Consider the following 21,753-nt stretch of genomic DNA (forward strand, 5'->3'; position numbering starts at 1 on the left):
CTTTCTCTTTTCTTTCTTTCTTTTTTTTTTTTTTTTTTTTTTTTTTTTTGCTGAGTGGGTCTCACGTTGTAGCCCTGTCTTCCCTAGAACCCAGGCTGGTCTTGAATTTCCAAAGATCCAGCTTTCTCTGCCTCTGCCCTCCCAGTGCCAGGATTACACGTGGGCACCGCCACACCCAGCAAGCATGTTGATATCTATGAGGAAAGCAAAAGGCCTTTTCAGCTGATGATCTTTGATGATCTTTTTTTTTTTTTTTTTAATAATTGGATATTTTATTTATTTACATTTCAAATGTTGTCCACTTTCCTGGTTTCCCCTGCAGAAACCCCCTATCCCATCTCCCCTTGCCCTGCTTCTATGAGGGTGCTCCCCCACCCACCCACTCCCGCCTCCCCACCCTGGCATTCCCCTGTACTGGGACATCAAGCCTTCACAGGACCAAGGGCCTCTCCTCCTACGGATGCCAGACAGTGCCATCCTCTGCTACATATGCATCTGGAGCCATGGGTCCCTCCATGTGTGCTCTTTGGTTGGTGGTTTACTCCCTGCGAGCTCTAGGGGGTCTGGTTAGTTGATATTGTTATTCTTTGTATGGATTGCAAACCTCTTCAGTCCTTTCTCTAACTCCTCCATTGGGGTCCTCCTGTTCAGTCCTATGGTTGGCTGCCAGCACCCACCTCTGTATTTATCAGGCTCTGGCAGAGCCTCTCAGGAGACATCCATAACAGGCTCCTGTCAGCAAGCACTTCTTGGCATCCCCATAGTGTCTAGATTTGGTGTCTGTATATGTGATGGATCCCTAGGTGGGACAGTGTCTGGATGGCCTTTTCTTCAGTCTCTGCTCATCTGATGATCTTAAAAAGACCTCTGAGTGTGGCTTTTCCTCATGGTCCTGTTACTCTTTTACACAGTTGTCATTTTGTGTACGGTTCATGGTAATGATTTTAGTGCTCCCGATTCGCTCTCTACATGAGGGATTAAGGTGTGCTGTCTTCGTAACCAAAGCCTAGGAAGATAAGTCTGTCTCCATCAGGCAGCAAGACGGCCGGCCTTTCCTGTGAGTCACACACCTTTAGTCATGTTCCCTGAATTTTAATGTGTTTCTGCTTTGATGTAATACTTGCCCCCATTGTATAACCACTCTGGGCTTACAACCTTAGCATCTGTACCTTAATTTTGAAATTGCATCTGTTAATGAAATCTGTTAAATGCAATCTGCTAAATGAAAACCTGTAGCATGCAGCTTCAAACAAAGAAACTATGAAATGAGAGTGGCTATTTAACTGATTCCTTCATTGTTTTGTGGTCCTGGGAACTGAATTTTAGGCAAGCACCATACTGCTGGCCCCTTATTTATGTTCTGTTTCCTTGTTTTTTAGTTATAAAATCTCTTTGTTTCTGAGTGCGTGCATGTGTGTGTGTGTGCACGAGAGCGTGTTTATGTGTGTGTGTGTGTCTGTGTGTCTCTGTGTGCGTGTGTGTATGTGTGCGCATGTGTGTGTGCATGTGCGCATGCGTATGTATGTTCATTCTCCCCTGTGGGCTCACATCATGCGTATGGTTGACATCCAATGTCTTTCTTGATCATTCCCAGCCTTATATTTTGAGGTAAGATCTCTTGCTTGAGGTCCTAGCTTCCTCTGCTGCTCTACCTAACTCTCCATCTTGCTCTGAAGTTCCCCTGTCTCTACTTGCTGAATGTCAGGACCAGGCGAAGCAGCATAGCATGTTTGCTGGCTTTTGTGTAGATGTTGTGGGTCTGAACTTGAGGCCTCAGTCCTTCTTAGCATGGGCTTTTTTACTGAGTCACGTTCCCAGCTTGTCTCTTTCTTTATTCTTTCTGAGCACTGACTTGGCATTCCTCTCACTGTAAGTTTTAGAGAAAGTGCCTTGAGCAGGTATGGCCGGAGGACACACAGTGCTGACGTCATCCTGGTTCGCTCCCTCCACCTGCTGCTCCAGACTTAGGTGGGAGCCGGGCCTCTTCTCTTTTTGTGCTGAGCAGTTGTGTTCAGAGAAGACTCTTATCTTCTGTCCATCTCATCTCTGTCCTTCAGAGTCTGCTCCAGAAACTTCTGCCTGTCTCACAAAGTCTCTTTTTTCTGCTCACGGCAGAAGGCAAGCGAGTGGCATGAAAGACTGTCAGAGCTTTCTGACTAGTCAAAGCGAGATGAGTTAATTTATGACATTTGTGAGGGCTAAGTCCCAAGCCACCTTCAATTCTCAAACCATGTTCTGTGAAATCACTAGAAGAAGACCCTAACTATGCGTCTCTCTTGCGGAGTGATCTTTATGGTGTCCAGCACTAACCGATACAAATTTGCACATCTTTTCTACTGGTTTTCTTTGGAAGGCTTAGTGGCCGTGTTCACCTGATGTAAACTCACACAATGTGAGTCACTGCCTTTGACATTTCTGTCTTCAATTTATCCAAAGCGTCTATCTTGTGGCCAGGGCCCATGACTTTCATAAACATTTCCACACCCCCTTTATTTGTCAACACTAGACTCAACTAGCAGTTAATTTTGCTTGTTTGATTTCTTAAAAAGAAATGTTGGTTTTTTTTTTTTTTTAAATCTTTTTATTTGCAGTGTTCAGAGCAGTTGAGAATAAGCTCGGTGATTAAGAGCCTTGCCTGGAGCATGGTCAGGCCTGGCCATGCGTGCCTGCCCCTCAGCTCATGGCAGGATCATGTCTTCGTGGAAGGAATAACTAGGAACCGTCACCACAACTTCAACTGTTGATGAGGATGGTGGGAATTGTAAGCACTGGGTCTAGGGGTGCATTCGGTCTTTGTGAACGAGTGTACCCTGAGCCTCTCGTTCTCTGTTATACTGATAAGCTTATGCTTAGAGTTAACACCTCTCTTTCTCAGTCATTCAGCGAAGAGCTTCACAGGGCTAATTTTCCCATGGTGACTTCTACACCACCGTTTCTCCTGTTGACATTAACAGCGAATAGTCTCGTGGGAAGACGCGTCTTTTATAACATACTTTTAAATAAGCATGAAGCAGGATTTAAAATTTATACAGTATATTCATCATAGTTTTTGAATGCATTGTTTGGACATTAATTTTAATTTTAACATAGAGAGAACTCAGTGCGGCTGTTGTTGAGTGCAATTCCCTCCTTTTGGACACGGATGGAATTTCTAGTTTCTGATAAATCTTTCTAAACATAGTTTATGTACATACAGAATACACGATCCTTATTTCCTTTGGTTTTATGCAAATGGTAACATAGCATTGTTGCACTTTGCTTAAAATTAGTCATTAGTTATATCTTGAATTATTTCTGTGTTAGGATGGAGAGTTTCCGCTTTGCCTTTCCCTATGGCCTTTTATATCATGGCATTGAACTGTTGTAACTCTACCTACGAAGAACCCCTGGATTGCTACGGGTTTTGTACAGTCACACAAGTATCTAATAGGATCATTTTCCCGAAGCAGACTTAGACTTGGAGGATAAGGTCTGGGTTCTAAGTTCATAGTACTTTTAACTTACAATGACTGTGAGAGGCCTAGCCCCCTTCAGCTTCATAACATAAATTGTTTGTTATTTTATTTGTTTTTGCTTTGTCTTGGGCTTTCTATGCCCCAGTTATATCCTCAGCCCCTTCACATGGGTATTTGAGTATAAAATGCTAATTGATGACAGATTTACCTACATAGAAGTGCTGTACACACACTCCTCCCCACATAAACAAAAGCAAGGGAAAGTAATCTGGTCTTATTAGCATCTAATGGAATGGTGCTATTAACATCTTGTGGAGAAGGTTCATTAGTTGGGCCTACCAGAGACTTGTTTAGTTGAGAAACTGAGGTAGTGCATTTAATAGGTAGATACTCTCAAGGAAGGGTTGGATAGCTGGATAGCTTTGGTTTGGAGACAGGGAAGTGGAGGGGGGGGAGAGAGAGAGAGAGAGAGAGAGAGAGAGAGAGAGAGAGAGAGAGAAAGAGAGGAAGAAGGAGGAGGAGGAGGAGGAGGAGGAGGGAGGAGAGGAGGAGGGAATTCTGAGGATAGTGCCCCATGTCATTTTGTTTGTTGTATTGTCCTACCTCAAGAAGCTTAGGTCAAGAAGGTTGTAGTGTAAGTGAATAAAAGTTGACATGGATTCTCTACAGAAGGGGACTTTGGGGACATTAAGCATTCTGCTGGTGCCAGCGGTAATCATCCCCTACTTCAGCAAATGGCGTCGATTTGTGGATGAGGCATCCACAGTAGTCCCTGGCAGGGGGGTGCTGAGCAACAGTGCCCTGGTCGCAGCTCTGGTCACCAAGGTCACCTACTTTTGGGAATCAAAAGCTACGCTGGTATTTGTTGGCCCTCTGAATACCCAAACGGCCCCATCTGACATCATTTGTGGCTGGAAAGCATGAAAAAGAGCTGGGTAGGGAGGAAATACTGGGTCTTCCGTGGTGCACCTCTGTGTACTTAGGGGACCTGAGCATCATTTACCAAGACACTGAGGCTGGCATTTTGGCGCGATGTGATGCTAATTGTGGCTTATATTGCGCCCCCCCTCTGTCTCTCTGTCTCTGTCTCTGTCTCTCTCTGTCTCTCTGTCTCTCTCTGTCTCTCTCTGTCTCTCTGTCTCTCTCTCTCTGTCTCTCTCTCTCTCTGTCTCTCTCTGTCTCAGTTTCTCTCTGTGTGTGTGTGTGTGTGTGTGTGTGTGTGTGTGTGTGTACGTGTGCGTGTGCATATTGTGTCCCCTGTAGATATAGTTTACCTTACACATAGAATTAGGTATAATAATATCAGGTAACACTTAAAGAAATAAAGGTTAAAACCTTTCTGACCCATGACATACATGGCAGGAACAAGAGGTAAAGGTGTTTGTGTCTTTGTGCCCATGTGCACAGGGGAAGAATTCAGCAAGAGAGACGTGGGTGTCATAAAATAAACAGCTTCCCTTAACAGTGTTGCTGCCTGCCGTGCCCCCTGATTAGTAGGTGGTGGGTGGGAAAGCATTTAATCTGTGGTAGCTCTTCAGATTTCTGCGACAAAGGAGCCAGTGGTTTCGAACTGAGATGATGGGAAAGACAGTGTGGTGAATGTCCTTTACTGTGACAGCTCAGATGACATGTCCACGGACCTTAGCGTAAAAGGAATGCATGGAAACGGTGTTTACTAGTTTTGATGGGTCCTTACAGACTGAGTTCCCTGTGTAACGCTGACGTGTAAAGCACACTCACATGTATATATGTTGTATAGAGTGAACATTTACCACAGCTTTTGGAGAGTGCCAACTGAAGAAGCGGGTTCTAGTGCTGTGAACTCTGGTTACTCACTGTTTACCTAGCAGGGGTATCAAGTTCTATCAGAACAGCACTCTTCTATGACGCCACCAGTGTCACTGAGATCTTAGTCTATTTCATGAGGGTGGATTCATTCACAACTCAAGTGCAGGTCTGTCCTGGCTTGTTTATTGTAAACTTGACACAAGTCAGAGATACCTGAGAAGAGGAACCTCACTTAAGAAATCAACCCTGTCAGATTGCTTGTAGGGCAGCCCGTAGGGCGGGCGTTTTCATGGTTAGTGATTGATGGTGGAGGGTCTAGCCAACTGGGAGCAGTATTAACTCCTGGGCCTGTGGTCCTAGGTGGTATAAGAAAGTAGGCTGTGAGGAATTAGCTGGTGAGCAGCACTCTTCCAAGGTTTCTCCTTTGGTTTTCTGCCTTGAGTTTCTGCCCAGACTTTTCCCTCAGTAATATGTGACATGAGAGTTGTAAGATCAAATGAATTTTGCCCTCCATTAGTTGTTTTTGGTAATGGTGTTTTATGACAGCAATAGAAACAAAATCTTAATTCATTTAATATTTCCAGTTTTTCTCACAGAACCCTACACACACACACACACACACACACACACACACACACACCTCTCCTGTTCCAAGGATTAAGTCTTAGTAACAGTTCAGTCTGGTTGGTCCTCGTGATGGACGCTACATACAGTGAGAAATGTCTTTTGGTTGATATTTTATTTAAAGCAATGAAGGGGAGAAAGAACATTGGCACATCTGGAAATTCTCAAAGGAAGAAAGTTTCTCATTCAGAGAAACACAGAGGTTTTTTGTTTAGTTTAGTTTTGTTTTGTTTTGGACTATTTAGAAATGCGTAGGACATATTGAAAGACTAACTTAAAAAGTCTTGAGGCTGGCATCGTGGTGTGAGCGTGTAATTTCATCATTTGGGAGGTTGAGGCAAGAGGATAACCTCGAGGCCAGTGTAAGCTCCTTCCATTCCAAATTTTGAATAGCATATTACACAACAATATTTTGTCTAGAGAAAAAAACAAAACAACTCGAAAAGATGTAAAATCAAGAACATACATGACTCACCAAAAGATCTTACCCACAAATGGACAATTCCCAGCGCGATGCCAGTTTTATCTGGCCACTTGAGTTCATTGATAAGTTGAAGACAAATTTCTCATATGCCTTTTCACTTACCCATATTTGTTTGTATCACTAAAATATGAAAAGAACTTTCCATTAAAAAAACCGCACTCCGTAGTGTGGTGGAATGGCCCTGTAACCCCAGCACACAGGAGGGAGAGCATGAGACTCGTGACACCAGCATAGTTGCGGGACTCTGTCTCTTGACAAAATAAAACTTGGGCCAGAGGTGGCTCAGTACCACTGAATCTGATGTCCTGAGGTCAACTCTCAGAACCCAGATAATGCAAGTTACTGTCTGGCCTCCATACGTGCACTGCGGCATGCATGTGCCTCAACAGATACACACCCAGGAAATAAGCATAGAATATAAAGAAAATAAAACAAGAGTATGTGTTACTGTTTATCATCCCTCCTTTACAAAAAAGAATAGCAGTGTCCCCCTGACACTCTGTCTAATAATGCTTTTCTTAATAATTTGCGATTCGCAAGTTGGTGTCTTGTAATTGGGTGCCGTGTCTTCTTGTAAGTGTGCTTTGATCTAAGTTCCATGTTCAACTTGCTGGCTGTGAGCTCCTCCCCATTTCTTCTCTATGGGGAAGCTAATTATTATTCTATACAGCGACGTCTCTTAGGCTTTCTGGTCTTAAATCTCCTTAATGATTGAAAATTCAATTAGTTATTTTTCCTAATAGTCTATGCAGATTGACATGTACTATGCTGAAATAGATTGTTTGGTTACTTACTTAAAAGTAATGATAGCAAACTTACCGTATGATAATACACATATCATGAAAGGGAGCAAATACATAGTAGTAACTGAGAGAAGTTGGTGTAGTCTATGCTTGGCAAGCCTTTCTGATGTCTGGCTTTATGGGAAATGGCTGATTCTTACTGCCCTGTCTGCCTTTCCTCTATTCCGGGCAGTAGTTTTGGCTGGAGTATATGAAGAAAGTCTGGTTTTCTGCAGAGACAGGGTTGGAAAAGAGAGGGATATTTTGCTTCTCTTTGAGGAATAGTGGAAATCTTTGATGTCCACAGCAAAACTCCACAAAGGGCAGTTTCTCCTAAAGGTGGGTTGGTGTGCAATCTGAGACCCGATGGCTGAGGTTTCACCCTCTCTTAAAATTTATTCATTGAAGAGTCAGAGCCAGTCCCTCCCGGGCTTAGTGCTGTAACGTTATACCTCCGTCATTAGGAGAACATTTTCCCAATGAACTATGTAAATCTTCCAACCATTGTCATATTTCAGTAATTATTTTAAGCTCCGTTCTCGTTTCTATCACTACTTTTCCATGTTCTTGGCTGTTGGGAAGCTTGTTAGTATCATAGATGTTTCAACTGGGTCAATCAAACTTGATTTCTTTCTGAAAAGTCACATTCACATTTGCTGTGTTTGTACGTCAGACATGTAACTGTTAGATTCATACCGAGTAATGGACTCTATTTCCCCTTTATTTTTCCACTACCAAAGTGGTATCTTTCAGATCTACATTTCATTTAGCAGTTCCCTTGTCTTTGATTCCGTTTTCTGAGATTATAGTTAGCAGAGGGCTCAGCTACTTGAGGTCAATGGCTGCTCAATAGTAAATATTAAATGGAACCATCTACAAGCCAACAATCCGTGAATTTTTTAATCGCATTTTTTATTTACATTTTAAATGTTATTCCACTTCCCAGCCCCGCCCCCGTCCCCCACCAAACCCGCTATCCCACCCACCCCTGCTTCTATGAAGGTGCTCCCTCACCCAATCCCTCCCACCTCCCCACCCTGACATCCCCCTATACTGGGACAGTCAGCCTTGATAGGGTCCTTTGTCCTTAGTAGCATGGAATGAGTCTGCTTAGGAATGAGTCACCACCTTCTGATCCAGTTAGTTATAGTGTATGTACAACCCGCCCTCTGCCCACCTGCCCGTTAGGGACTTGGTGACTGTCTTCTCAGAGATCAGATTGACTGTGCAAGTTCCCAATGTTTATATTGAAGTAGCCCTCATTTTACTTCACACTGGCCCAGCCGCAGTAGCAATGCTGTTGATGACCCGGGTATGCCAAACAGAACATTAATTGTCTAAACGAAAAGGTGGAAATTCTCACCTCGGTAAGGAAAGAGAACCATATGCCGAGTCTTGGTAGCCATTGTTGTTCTTGGCCTTTTACAGTGTTTACTTTGTAAATTAAAAGGCAGGTATGTATGCTCAGGGGAAACGGTTGTATAGAGCTGGTGGTATAGCTTGGTGGTAGAGTGAGTGCTTCTCTCAGCTCTGGCTGCAGTTTCTGGCACCACAAAGTAAAACAGCAATGTGATATACAGAGGGATTGGAGGGTGTGATGCCTGCTGGGCAAGTGTTGCACCAGGGGTCTCTCTCCTCAGACCCTTTTATGATGCTGCGGAGTGGTTGTTTTCAGACAGATGAATCCAGACAACGAGGAAACTGAAGGAAGCAGAAGTGATAATGCTAACTAAATCAGTGTGCACGTGAAGTATTTATACTCTCTTACCCCCTTCCAGGCTACCAGGTAAATCATGACTGAATCTTCATCTACCACAAGTGGTCAAGAGTTTGATGTGTTCAGTGTTATGGACTGGAAGGATGGCGTTGGTACCCTACCAGGAAGTGATTTGAAGGTAGGCTTTCTTTATCGTACATTATATGTATATACATATATATATATGATATATAATAAGAGCATAAAGAAGTACATATAGTTACTTATTTATATATGTTGTGTATCTGCAGTCAGCTTATTTTACAGTGAGTATATACGTGAAACCAAACCTCAAAGCATTAAACACAGTGTGTGGTGTTCTGCGGTAAGTTTGTAAGATAACTTGTAATACAAATGGATTGCCAGATTTTACTTCTTGGGTTGGGGCTCTGAAGAATATTTTTAGTATGTTCTTAGTTTGAAGAAATCATCAAGAGCCTTGAGGAGGGCCATCTTTCTGCTCTCTGTCTATTACGATGATGGCCAATATATATATTGCAGTGCTAGACCTAGAAAGGCTAGCTTTTTGATATTTTAGTGATGGCTTTGTAGCTTTGAATAGATAACCACATTCCCTGGGTCCTAGTGTCCTTATATAGAAACTGGATAAAGCAATATGAATAATTTGAATCAATAGAACTCTTCACTGTCTTTAAATTATTTATACGATAAATATGAATTTTGTGTAATCACTTGTTCACTAGCACATTCTTCTTGTAACCTTACATGAAGGGCACTCTTCATGGGTCAGTCTGCCCACAGTATATGTGCTGGCTGGACTACTGTGTGTCTCTACTCTTTATAGGTCAATCTGCTCACTGTACATATGCTAGCCCACTATGCTGTGTGTCTCCACTCTTCCTGGGTCAGTCTGCCCACAGTAAATTTGCTAGCCTACTTGTGTCTCTACTCTTTATGGGCCAGTCTGCTCACTGTATATATATGCTAGCCCACTGTGAGTCTCCACTCTTCCTGGGTCAGTCTGCCCACTGTATGTTCTAATTTACCATGTGTCTCCACTCTTCATGGGTCTGTCTGCTCATTGCATGTATGCTAGCCCACCATGTGTCTCCACCCTTCACCGGTCTGTCTGCCCACTATATACGTGCTAGCTCACTGTGTGTCTCCACCCTTTATAGGATCTAGTCTGCCCACTGTATATATGCTAGCCCACCATGTGTCTCCTCCCCTACTGAGCCTACATTAGGACCACCTCTGCGGCTCCATGGAGAATAGTTGTGCAAGCTCCCAGCTGCCCCTGCTTCTCATTTCTAATGTGGTTTTGCTGTGATCCTATCTCTGGGACCTTGAACCTGTCTGTGGCCTGTGGCCTTTTAGACTTTGTGTTTGTTCTCAGTCTCTCAGGTGTTTGAACTTCCTGTATCTCTAACAGGCTGTCGCTTGGCCTGTCTCAGTAAGACTTGTTGTTCTGTGCTGCCTCAGATAGAACGATTTTGCCCCTAACTTAGGCTTCTTGAAATCTAATCCTTTTGATGGCTGTCTGACAAACATCTTAGCCCAGTCCCTGCCCTCGCTGATCCTCAAGGGCACAATTTAAACATCTGCCTGCCGTTGGAAAAACGTTTGAGATTTTGATTGGCTTAGGTTTAATTGAGCCAAAGTGCCAGTGTCTGAGATTAAAGAAACAAAACTATCACAGTGAGGTTTAGTGAAATCTGGAGAGACTATTTTTAAATGGGTACCAACATATAGTTAGAGCTATTAAATCTGGCAGTCCTTTAGACCATAGGGTAACTGGAGTCTAAAGTAATATGTGATATACTTTAAAGTAACTAAAAAAAGATTTCAAAGATTCTTAGCATGTAGAAAAAGAAATGTTCGAGGAGGTGGGAATACTAACTCCCCCATCTAAACATTACATATTACATATGCATGTGGGAATAGCATATGGTACTCATAAGTATGCACACACATTTTGTATCCACTCAAAATTATTAAGAAGAAGAAATTTCCAGTTTCAGTTTTGTGCGATGAGAAGGAATCAGTTAATCCTTCTGGGTCATGTTAGCTCTGCAGCCCAGTGAGTAAATCCAGGACCGAGTGGGAATCAAGCCATTGTTCTGACGTTCTCCAAGTGCCCCCTGCACGACCTGTGGTGGGCATAGAAAGCCGAACTCATTTAAAAATAGAAAAAAAAAGATGATCTCTCAAGCTCCGATAACATCAGCCCCATATTAGCATGTGAATTTTGTCCAGTTGCAGAACGTCAGGGACTGGAGAGGTAGCCCAGCAGTTAGAGCATGTTCTGCCTTTGGAGGAGACTCTAGATTGCCTGGGTAGTTCACAACTGCCAGTTCCAGGGGATCTTCTGGACACTAAGGGTTCCTGCACTCACAGCCCCTCCCCCACCCTCACCACATACATGTAATTAATAAGAAAGTAAATCCTGTGGATGAGTCTTTAAAATCCTTACATGCCGTAAGCGTTATCCGAGAAACGGGGTTGATAGGATCCGTAAACTCTCAGCTGTGAAACGGTGGCGACAGCTGACGAAGGAGTGTAAACAAATACAGGTTCTGACTTTACATTATTTTATGAAAATTGTCTTTCTCTGTTGTCCTGTGAGCACATTATCCTCCCGCATTTTCACTGCATCACGTTTCACATGTCAGGCACTTCCTTTTTGTTAGCCTTTGGTGGTAAATGGGGAATTTCCATTCCTAAGAAGTATGGATTGCTTTAAAGTTTTCTAAGCAATGGATTTTTAGAAATTAGCCTATTATTTTTATTAAGATAATCAGGCATAATAAGTCATTTAGGGCATTAGTCTCAAGCTTATTAGATACGACTTTTATACTTGTGTAATTATGGGATAATCACCATGTGTCCAATCTCCTTGTGGGCTGTAGACAGTTGGATACCTGGATACCTGACTTTAGTAATCTGAACGTAGAGGGAAGGCACAGAGGAACTAAGTCTGAACCCACAGCACCTATGGACAAAGTGGCCAGATGGGGGAGGGCTTCAGAGACAGGAGGCTTTCTAGAACTTTCTGGCCACCAGCCTAATTTTAGGTTTAGAGAGGGGACTTTTCACAATGAAATATAAGGTGGAGGGTGACAGAACAGAATATAGACATTTACTTGGCCTCTATATTGTATGGATGATGTGTGTACCAGCATGTTTGTGCATACAACACTCACATATACCTCTCTCTGTGTCTCTTTCACATACAAAATATATTATTTTTAACCCTTTTAATTTGAGATTCATAGCCTATCTGTTGTGTAAAGAGCAATGGTCAGGCTGCTGCTTTTTAATGGTTTGTGTGTTTTGAGGTGTTTCCTGAAATTTAAACAGTCCTCTGTGCTCCTTAAGGAGGAAGGTAAACAACTCAAAATAACTTCAGGAAGTCCCTGAAACTGAACAGATTCACTAGGCCCCTCCTTGCCAGAGTAATCAATAAAAGCTGAGAGTATCTCTCAGAAGAGAAGAGTATCTCTCAGGCTGCAAAGAAGACTCCCATTCTAGCTGACCTGCAGAGAATCAGGCCAGCACAGCTGCCTAGAAGTGGTTTAGACCAACCTCTCCAACCTGTTGAGTTACCTGCAGGCTGTGTTCAGGGTTCCAGGTCCCAGCTTTGTGAGCTCTCACCTATGATGGGATGGGCTTTGGTGATTCAACTGTCTATGAGTTATTTTTTGCTCCTGTAAGTGACCCCAATAAATAAATTTGTTCACCAAGTTGAACTGGGGTGGTATCTGTACTTTGGTCTGTCATGGGCTTCCTATTTTGATTGAGTAGACACATGTTGCAATTCCCCAAGAAAAGTTTTGTAATACACCATACACTGACTATGTTACACAGGACTCTATATCAAAATCTTGGTTGGTTAAGTAGTTAAACAATTAGTTTTTTACTAAACCAAAATGTTGACATTTTGAATAATTCATAAAATCTACCTCCTCATATCTTGCTGGGCACCTACAACATCCAGGCTACTGTTGCTCTTCAGTGGTTTGTGCATTTAGAGGTGTGTGCGTGTCCCAACAGCTGGTACCCAAATCTTCTTACTGAAGTCGTCCAGCTGATACAGCCCGGCCTCTCACACAGAGGTCACCTTCCCAGTGTGGGAGCAGGTTTTACATTCTGTAGATTTTTCCAGCATGAAAGAACGTTCCTTGTTAACTGCCACATGGTTCTGGATAACCGAATTGCTATTTGTCTGGTTTTACTTTCTGAGTAGTTACTTCATAGCCAAGTCCGAGTCCCTGGACTCTTCTGTGTTTAGCTCCAGAGCGGTTTTCTGGCCCCCCACTCTTTCTTTCTCTCTTTCTTCCTTTCTTTCTTTCTCTCTTTCTTTCTTTCTCTCTTTCTTTCTTTCTTAATTTTTATTAAATGATTTTATTTATTTGCATTCCAAATGTTGCCCTCCCCTTCCAGTTCTCCCTCCCCGAGTTCTTCATTCCACACCCCTCCCCTTTGCTTCTGAGAGGGTGCTTCCCCACCCAACCACCCACCAGCCTCACCCCTGCTAGCATCCTGTTCCCTGGGGCATCAAGTTTCTACAGGATGAGCACATTCTCTCCCACTGAGGCCAGACAAGGCCGTCCTCTGCTACATATGTGCTGGGGGTACAAACCAGCCCATGTATGCTCTATGGTTAGTGGCTCAGTCTCTGGGAGCTCTGAGGATTCCAGGTTAGTTGACACTGTTGTTCTTCCTATGGGGTTGCAATCCCCTCAGCTCCCCTGACTCTTCCATAGGGGCCCCCACTTTTCTTTGGCCTCGTCTCCTTTGACTTAAGTGCTTCTTTGTTTCCTCCCCATCTCCTGTCTTGGGCACATTTCTCTCTGCCCTTTCTGCTTTCCATTCTGGGCTAATTAACCGTAATTATTTGAAATAAAGTACAGAGAGGACTAGGAAGTTAACCCTCTGAGGGAGCACCTTACCTGCAGATATCTCATCCCTTTATTTAACCCCTTCTGTCTGTCATTTGTTACTTAGTTATTGTCTGTCATCTGTTACTTAGTTGTTGCAGCTCTGGGGCAGAGGAGACCCTGATGGTTATTGAAACTGTTTCTCTTAACACTGCCACAGTGCTTTCTAAAGACAGAGAGCATGCCAAGATCAACAGACATGGGGAAGCGGCACACATTTGGAGAGGTGGGAACTTCCTTCAGCTGGAGGGACCCGGAAGCCATTAAACACCAGTTATTCTTTGAGCTGAAAATGCTGTTCGTGAAGACTTCTGGGAAGGTGCCTGGGAAGAGAGCAGGAGCAGGGCTTCCAGAAGCAGAGTCACTGCAGCAGGTCACGGGGTCAGGAGATAGCAAGTGCCCGCTCCTAGTCTGGAAAGGATCTTGCTCCTCGTCATCACAGCATTTCTGCATAAATCAGCTTCAGAAGTTATACACAGTTTGTTCCTTGAGGATGCAAATAAGTTTTAATAGTGTAAGGGCTCTGGGCTAGCCATAGTAGAGTTGTCACTGCAGACAGGTGCTTGGCAGCAGGGATTCCCAAGGCCTCAGACCTTTCTCTACCTGAATTTACTTCTCTCTCTCTCTCTCTCTCTCTCTCTCTCTCTCTCTCTCTCTTTCTCTCTCTCTCAAATACACACACACACACACACACACACACACACACACACACACACACCGATCCAAACTCCTCATCCCCATCCCAGTCTCCCTAACACAGCCCCTCACCCTACAGTGAGGAGGAGTGCACCCCTCCGTTGTCCCCCACCCCCAGCCCTGTCTCCCCCTACCCTGGCACATCAAACCACTGCAGGACTAGGCATAGAGCCCAGACAAGGAGAGTCCAGGACAAGGCCCAGTTCTGGAAATGGGATCCACAGGCAAGCAAGTCTACCTGAATTCTAATGGCGTCTGAAGTATTTCTCCAGAGAGAAGTACTCCACTGAGTCAGAAGGAGCTAGTCTTTTGGAGTCCCTTGGTACAATGGGGATCCTCCCCTGAGTTGCTCCTCATCAGAGAATAGACCTGTAATAGCCAGCTGTAAAACCCACCCCCTCTTCTTAATGCATGACTTTGCCTTCTCAATGTATGTTTAAAACAGTTTAGGGACCAAACATCTTTGCCCTTAAACACATTGGTAATTGGGACTTGGGTTTTTTTTTTATTTCAACATCAAAAGTAATAAAGTGGAAATCAGAACCTTGATAGTTTCTTTTAGTGATCTATTATTAAAGTGACCCCAAAAGGAAGGACAGGGGCTTTTGCCCCTACAAGCAAAAGTAAAGAACAGGGACAACCAAGGTGGCTTGGGGCAGGCCGGATAAGTAAAAGCTTGTCACCGTGCAGCTCTCTGAGGCATAATTATTTAATTACTGGCCTGGATATATTCATATGTAGAAAAGGTGCCATGCCAACCTTGTCTTCACTTTAATGAATTGCTTTTGTGAAAGTTTACTATTTGATATTCTCAGTTAGAGAGTGGAGCACTTGAGAAATTTTGTATCACTCCGAAGCCTTCATAAAAACTTTGAGAACCCACAAGTTTAATTGGGGAAACTAAAGAAAATGTATCAGTCTTACTGGAATCCTACCATTGGCTATCTAGTCACACCAGCACACCCATTCATCCTGACAGTTCTCTTCACTAGTCATGTTGTGGAAGACACAAAATCTAAAAAGAGAAGCCTCCAGAAAATTCAATCTCTTTCTGCATAGAGTGAGCATACATTGAGGGTTTGATCCCTGAGCTGATCAGTCATAGGGAGAGCAGATTTTGTCTAAGTTTCAGGGGTTTAGGATGCCTTTGAGGGGATGGCAAACCCTAGACCCACAAGTGTACACATAGCTTCTTCATACCCGTTTCATACATCAGCCCTAGGCATTCATCCTTGCTGTCTGGCTTAGGGCTGTTCACTGTGTCCCCAAATGACATCGAATGTCTGCTTTCTATTTAAATTGTCAATTATGGCATTAATGTTAGCAGAGGAGAAGATGGTTAAGGTCCAGTGTGTTCGTAGAGACATTACTACCTTTTTACTTCAAGAGTATTTAAGCCAAACCTTTCCAAGTGTCAGACCTGCACTTTCCAACCAGAGGTCCCCGTCTGGTGTCCTTTCTTGGGTGTTTATAATGCAGGGTGGTTTGCAGCTTAGCAGCCATTAAGATCCTTTCTGTCTACTCTAAATGTCTGGTGCTATTCCTCACATCTTGCACTTGTCAAGTAAGAACACATTAATGTGGATTGCAAGTAAGGGAAGAAGAATTACCCTTCTTGGTGAAGCATTGTTTGTGTTGATTTAAAAAAATTCTTAACTCAGAATTGACTTTTGGATCACTTTCTTCAGTATCATTAAATAAGGATTGTTGTAGCTTGTTTTATCTACTCTTGCCCAGTAGATGGTACTGTCAGCCTTACTTTGGAGACTTGCTAGTTCAGGTTTTTTTTTTTTTTTTTAAACTTTAAACTTTCTTTCTTTTAAAAAGTGGTTTTTAGTTCTTGCTCATGAAATTGACGTTTACTATTTTCTGAACTGACATGGACACTACCTGTGCTATACACATTGCCTGTCAATTTGTATCCCGAATACATAATAGGGAAAAAAAATTCTCACATTCCTAAACTATTTCAATTCATTCTGTCTAGAAAGTATTAATGATTTTATACAATGAGTGTGGAAGACACACACACACATACACAAACACACATACACATACCTATATTTATCTCTTGCTAACACGCATGAATCCCGATTGCTATTCTGTTTTATGGAAACTAAGGAGTGAAGAAAACGTTTAGATCCATGAATTCTTTAGTCAGAGAGAACACAGTCCCCGTCATGGCACAATAGCAGTGATTGAGCAAGCCTTCCACACGGTGGAAGCCTGTTGGTACAGAGACCTGCTTTATGTGTGACTGCCGTGGGGTGAGAAGAAGCTTGTAGGATCCAGAATGAGAATTCCACAACATGGGAGTGACCTTCATCTTTAGTGACCCATTGGCATACGGTAGACTTGTTCAGTCCTTCTGAACAAGTGTTGCTTGGGAAAACTGGGAGAGTTTGGGTGGAGAATTTTAGAGAGCGATGAAAGAAAAAGGAAATGTGTTGCTGGAGCTTAAATGCATTTTCAACTTGGACTATAAGGAGAAGGGTGACTGGTCATTATGTCCTTCTCTTTGAACTATGCCCGCTTTAGTGAGATGAATAAACGCCTTGCAGGTGAGGGGGTGAAGAGAATTCCCCTTTAGTAGCTTTGCTAAATAAATAATAATATTAAGTAAATATAAATCTTGGTAAAAATGTGTCTGAGATGCCAATTAGAAGTGCTGGGCCACTTTCTACCTGCCTGGCTGTAGGGAGCCCTACTGCCTCCTTCTAATCCCTCTCAGCCCCAAGTTTATGAAACAAAGGGCTTATTGTTAATAAAAAGCTCGCCTCACAGGAGATAGGATTGTCCCACTCTTAGCAGGTGGTTAGTTTGTCCAAAGTGAAGTAAATAACACCCCCAAGCAGATCAATTGTAAATTTCTTTTCTCCTCCACGTTCCTTCTTGCCAGTTTAGGGTAAATGAATTCGGAGCTTTGGAAGTTATCACAGACGAAAGCGAGATGGAAAGTGTGAAGAAAGCAACAGCCACTACCACGTGGATGGTCCCAACTGCTCAGGACGGTAAGGCCGCCTGCCCGTCTGCTGCTTAGGCCTTCTCATTGAGTGCCTTCAAATCAGAGTTTCATCGGAGGCCAGACTTTGAAAGCCCGGGTTTTACTTCTGTGCCTCACGTCCCTACATAAATTTTTGTAACCAAACATACAGGAGCCAGCCTTTATATTTTAAAAATAATTACAAACTGCTTCATTTTTAATGCCAGATCTCTAATAGCCTAAGCTTAGTTGCAAATTACCGAGTAAACCCAAGTTACTAATGGCCTTCGTAGGTGACTTAGCTAAAACCCCCGGCACTATCTTATTTTTTTTTTCTACGCCAATGGTTGTAAGTTGCACGCATATGCTGACGACTCCAATCTATCTTCAGCCCCGCCCTCTCCCCTGAGCTCCAGGCCCGCATTTCCACCTGCCTACTGGACATCTCCACCCGGATGTCCCACAGGTACCTCAAACTCCACTTCTGAAATGCAATTGATTTTCTTTTTCTTCCTTCCCCTCCCTAAACCTGCTCTTTCCTCTCTAAGTGTATTTCAGCTGACCGTAGCACCGTCTACCTGGTGCATAGTCAAGAAGTTGAGGAGTCATCCCGAATTTGTTCCTCCCGCCCTGCTTCCTAATGCTCTCCGTTTTTAATGCCCTAAATCCACCTCAGATGCTGGCCTTTCCTCTCACCACCGAAGCTGCCTTACTTTAGGCCTCTAACCCTCACTGGAACTATCACAGAAGTCTCTTGAATAATCATTGCTTCTAACTCACCCCTCCCCGATTTATCCTGCACCCTGAAGTCAGCGGAACTTGTGTAGACTGCTCACCTGCTACTTCCTTCATTTCTCCTTGCCTCTGCCGACTTAGCAAAGCCTTCAAAGACCTAGAGGCTTGCTCCCATCTGCTTGCTTTGTCTCCCAGCTCTGTCACCTTCTCTGGGTCTTGTGCTGTGACCCTGCAAGCAGTATGGACCTACATGTCACTATGTCACAGTCCCAGATCATCCTGTGCTTTCTGCCTCCCTGCCTTTGTTCATGCTGGGTTTTGTTTGTTTTCTGATTAAGATACCATTTCCTCCTTTGTCTATTTTTCTTTGGCCCTACAAACCCTGTTGAGGTGCTGTATTGGGAACTCTTTCCCGACCTTAGCCCTGCCTGAGTGAACCACGTCTTCCTCTGCAGTTCTGGAACTCACTTGCACTTAGGACTGCATGCATCCACATGATTCTAAGCACTGGGCTTCTTGTGTGGCTTCTCTTCTAGCCTGTGAGCTGTCTTGAACGAGGTCTGTACTGACAGAATCAGTGTCCAGTATAAATTGGTGACTAATAGATGTTTGCTGAATGACTCGGGTGGAAGGGACTATGAGGTCCTAAATGATTTGGATAGTGGTGAGCCAAGACATAGATAGATTACATTAAAATTCCATGTGCTCATTTAGTCAACTAAGTAAAAACCACTCATCTAAATGTTGTAGGCATGAAGTAACATGACCTTTTTCGCTTTACCCAAGATGGGAACTTTTAAATATTACCTGAAATCCAGTAACTAATTCCAGTTCTTTTTATTTATTTTTAACTCTGTAGAGAAAGCCAAGGGCTGACGTTTATCCTTTTTGGAGATTTGTTACTGTTAAAATAAGGTCTCACTATGTAGGCCAAGCAGGTCTCTCACTCATAGAAACCTGCCTGCCTCTGTTTCTCCACAGGGTAGTATTCAATACGAAAACCTCCATACCTGGCCCTTTTTCAAGATTTTTTTTTTTTTTAGTAGAAGTGATTCAACCGATTCCTGCCAAGCTTAGACCCTACCCCCAACTTAATAGTTCAATCACTGATTCATTCAACAAACATTATTCTTTATTGTGTTGCTAACAAAATTGGTAGAAGAGAAAGTCTAAATATGCTTCGGGGTGCCTTCTGGCATGGTTTTAATGTTTTTTTTCCCCCTTCTTTTCATCTTCTAGTCTTTTCAGAGAAGACTGGGGTACCCTTCAGGCTGAAGGAGCAGTCGAAAGTAGATGGGCTCCAGTTTTGTGAGAACTGTTGTCAGTATGGCAACGGAGAGGAGTGTCTTTCTGGAGGGAACTATTGCAGCCAGAACTGTTCACGGCGTGCCAGAGACAAGTAGGTTCCTTTCCCTTCCATGTCTGAAGTGGATCCGAGACCTCTGGATCATAGTATCTGAGAAGACCATGTGTCGTAGGACCTCTCTTTCCCCCTCAAACCTTGTAGTCTTGTAGACTTTCTCTCCAGATGGACCCGCACCCCTGTGTTGGATGGAGTGCCTTCTCTCACCTCTGGTCCATCCTCGTGGTGATGTTCTGTCTCTGTGGTTGTCCACTCTTACCATTAATTTGATCGTTTCCAATGAAGAGTGCTTAGGTATTTCTGACCTATGTACACAGTTAGATGGTACTGATATTCATAACACATGTGTTTATGTTTTCAGAGTCCTTAAGTAACTCTATTAAAACACCACACAGAGAACGAAGGTACTCCCGATAAGATAGGCAGTCAACTCTTTGGAAAAGTCCACTAGAGATAAAGTCGTAGGTCCTCATAGGATGACTTCAGTGGACATACAGTAAATGCTGTACCACTAACCCATCTGGGGACTGTCTAACAAAGTTCAGCTTAGGAGCAAAAAGATATGTTTCTTGCATATAATAGTATAGGACAAAATAAATGACTTGACATTAATTTTTAATGTAGTTTAGTTTTTAAAAGCGTATTTATATGGATATTTTGATTACATGTATATCTACATATCACATGTATGCCTCAGAAGCCTAAAGGAATCTTTGGTTCCCCTGAAACTGTAGTTATAGACAGTTATGAACCGCAGTGTGGGTGCTGGGAATTGAACTTGGGTCCTCTGGAAGAGCAGCCATTACTCTTACTCATGAAGCTGTCTCTCCAGTCCCTTGACTTTTAGGTTTCAGTGGAGACTCCCACATATCCTAAACAACATAGAAATTGCTGGTTGTTTTGTATTGGCAAACTGATTCTTTATAGATTTACCATTGGCCTTTTCTACTGGATTTGCCTATCTTAAAATTGCTAGGACTTTAGTTTCTAGTTGCCCTGGAAACATGTATCTGTAAATAATTGATTCTTTTATTTTCATGACAGACAAGTAATTATAAACTCATTATAATCCATGTCATATATATTGAAAGTTCCCTTTTGACATTAGTGTATAAAATAATTTCCGGTTTCTATGCAGACAGATCTGTGAGCCATGATTTAATGTTCCCTATATGTATGATATGCTAATGCCTGTAGACCTCTCTTGGTAAATTAAATGTTTCCGCTGTAGAGCATTTTTTAAAATGATTTTTGCATCAATAGTCCACATGTAGATGTTTGATAGGTATTGCTTCCTGTCACCATTTTGTGGTTATAAACACAACAGAGATCAGAAGGAAGACCGAGATGGAGGCGAGGACAATGACGAGGAGGATCCTAAGTGTAGTCGGAAGAAAAAACCAAAATTATCTCTGAAGGCTGACTCCAAGGAAGATGAAGAGAGAGATGATGAAATGGTCAGTAACCCTTGAGTGTCCTTTCAGATGCATGGGCCATCACCTTGGACTGCCGCTGGCCACCAAATCTGTTTGGAGTCACTTGCTGGAGTTAGTGAGTGCTAGTTCAGGAATCATTTCTGTCAGGAGATTTCATATGGATTCAGTGGACTGGAAATACAGAGGAGTAAGACGTGTAGCAGGATAAGGTCCTTCTTCCTGAAGACACTGTGCTCTGGCTAAGGAGACACAAGAAGCAAAAGGACCAGAGGACAGCAGTTTAACCTTAGTGTAGTGTTGGCATTTAATGTAGAGCATTAGGATTGGCTGACTAGCTAAAGTTGGCTATTAGTGGAGGGCTACAAGAAGGACAGGAGCACTGAGATGTGACCAGTAAGGAGGAGCCAGCTATGTGCGTTAGCACTCTGCAAGGCTCAACATCTAAGAGAGACCCCCACAGTGAGGACAGCTGTAGCACATTATGTAGGAGGGGCGTATGCCCTTGTCATGGAGGTGCACAGAGGATTAGGGCAGAGCAGAGCGTAAATGAGGAAGCTGAGGTTAGTGTGATTGGATCAGGTCAACTTTATGGCTTCCTAGTATAGTGTGAAGACGCTGGGAAGTTAAAGGCAAGGGGATGCTGCATCTGATTTGGTTTGTCATGACCAGTTTACCCGGGTAAGCAAGGGTAGAGCCAGGAAAACCTGTTTGATATTTCTGCAGTGTGATATCCCTTAACACAGTAGAGGG

At 43.1% G+C, this 21,753-nt stretch overlaps 1 protein-coding gene across 32 annotated transcripts in view; it reads left to right on the forward strand.

Moving 5' to 3' along the window:
• L3mbtl3 (L3MBTL histone methyl-lysine binding protein 3) overlaps positions 1-21,753 on the forward strand; it is a 100,605-nt gene that overhangs the window by 16,131 nt on the left and 62,721 nt on the right. For 11 of the 32 annotated variants that reach the window (XM_087565617.1, XM_087565774.1, NM_001432318.1 and 8 more), the window contains 5 exon segments: positions 8,912-9,028; positions 17,386-17,497; positions 17,861-17,935; positions 19,444-19,603; positions 20,895-21,024. In XM_087565617.1, coding sequence (XP_087421743.1) covers positions 8,927-9,028; positions 17,386-17,497; positions 17,861-17,935; positions 19,444-19,603; positions 20,895-21,024 — 579 coding nt within the window. In that variant the 5' untranslated portion in view covers positions 8,912-8,926. 32 annotated transcript variants of the gene reach the window in all.

Source organism: Rattus norvegicus, chromosome 1 (genome assembly GCF_021556685.1).
Source record: "Rattus norvegicus strain SHRSP/BbbUtx chromosome 1, alternate assembly SHRSP_T2T, whole genome shotgun sequence".
Classification (NCBI taxonomy): domain Eukaryota; kingdom Metazoa; phylum Chordata; class Mammalia; order Rodentia; family Muridae; genus Rattus; species Rattus norvegicus.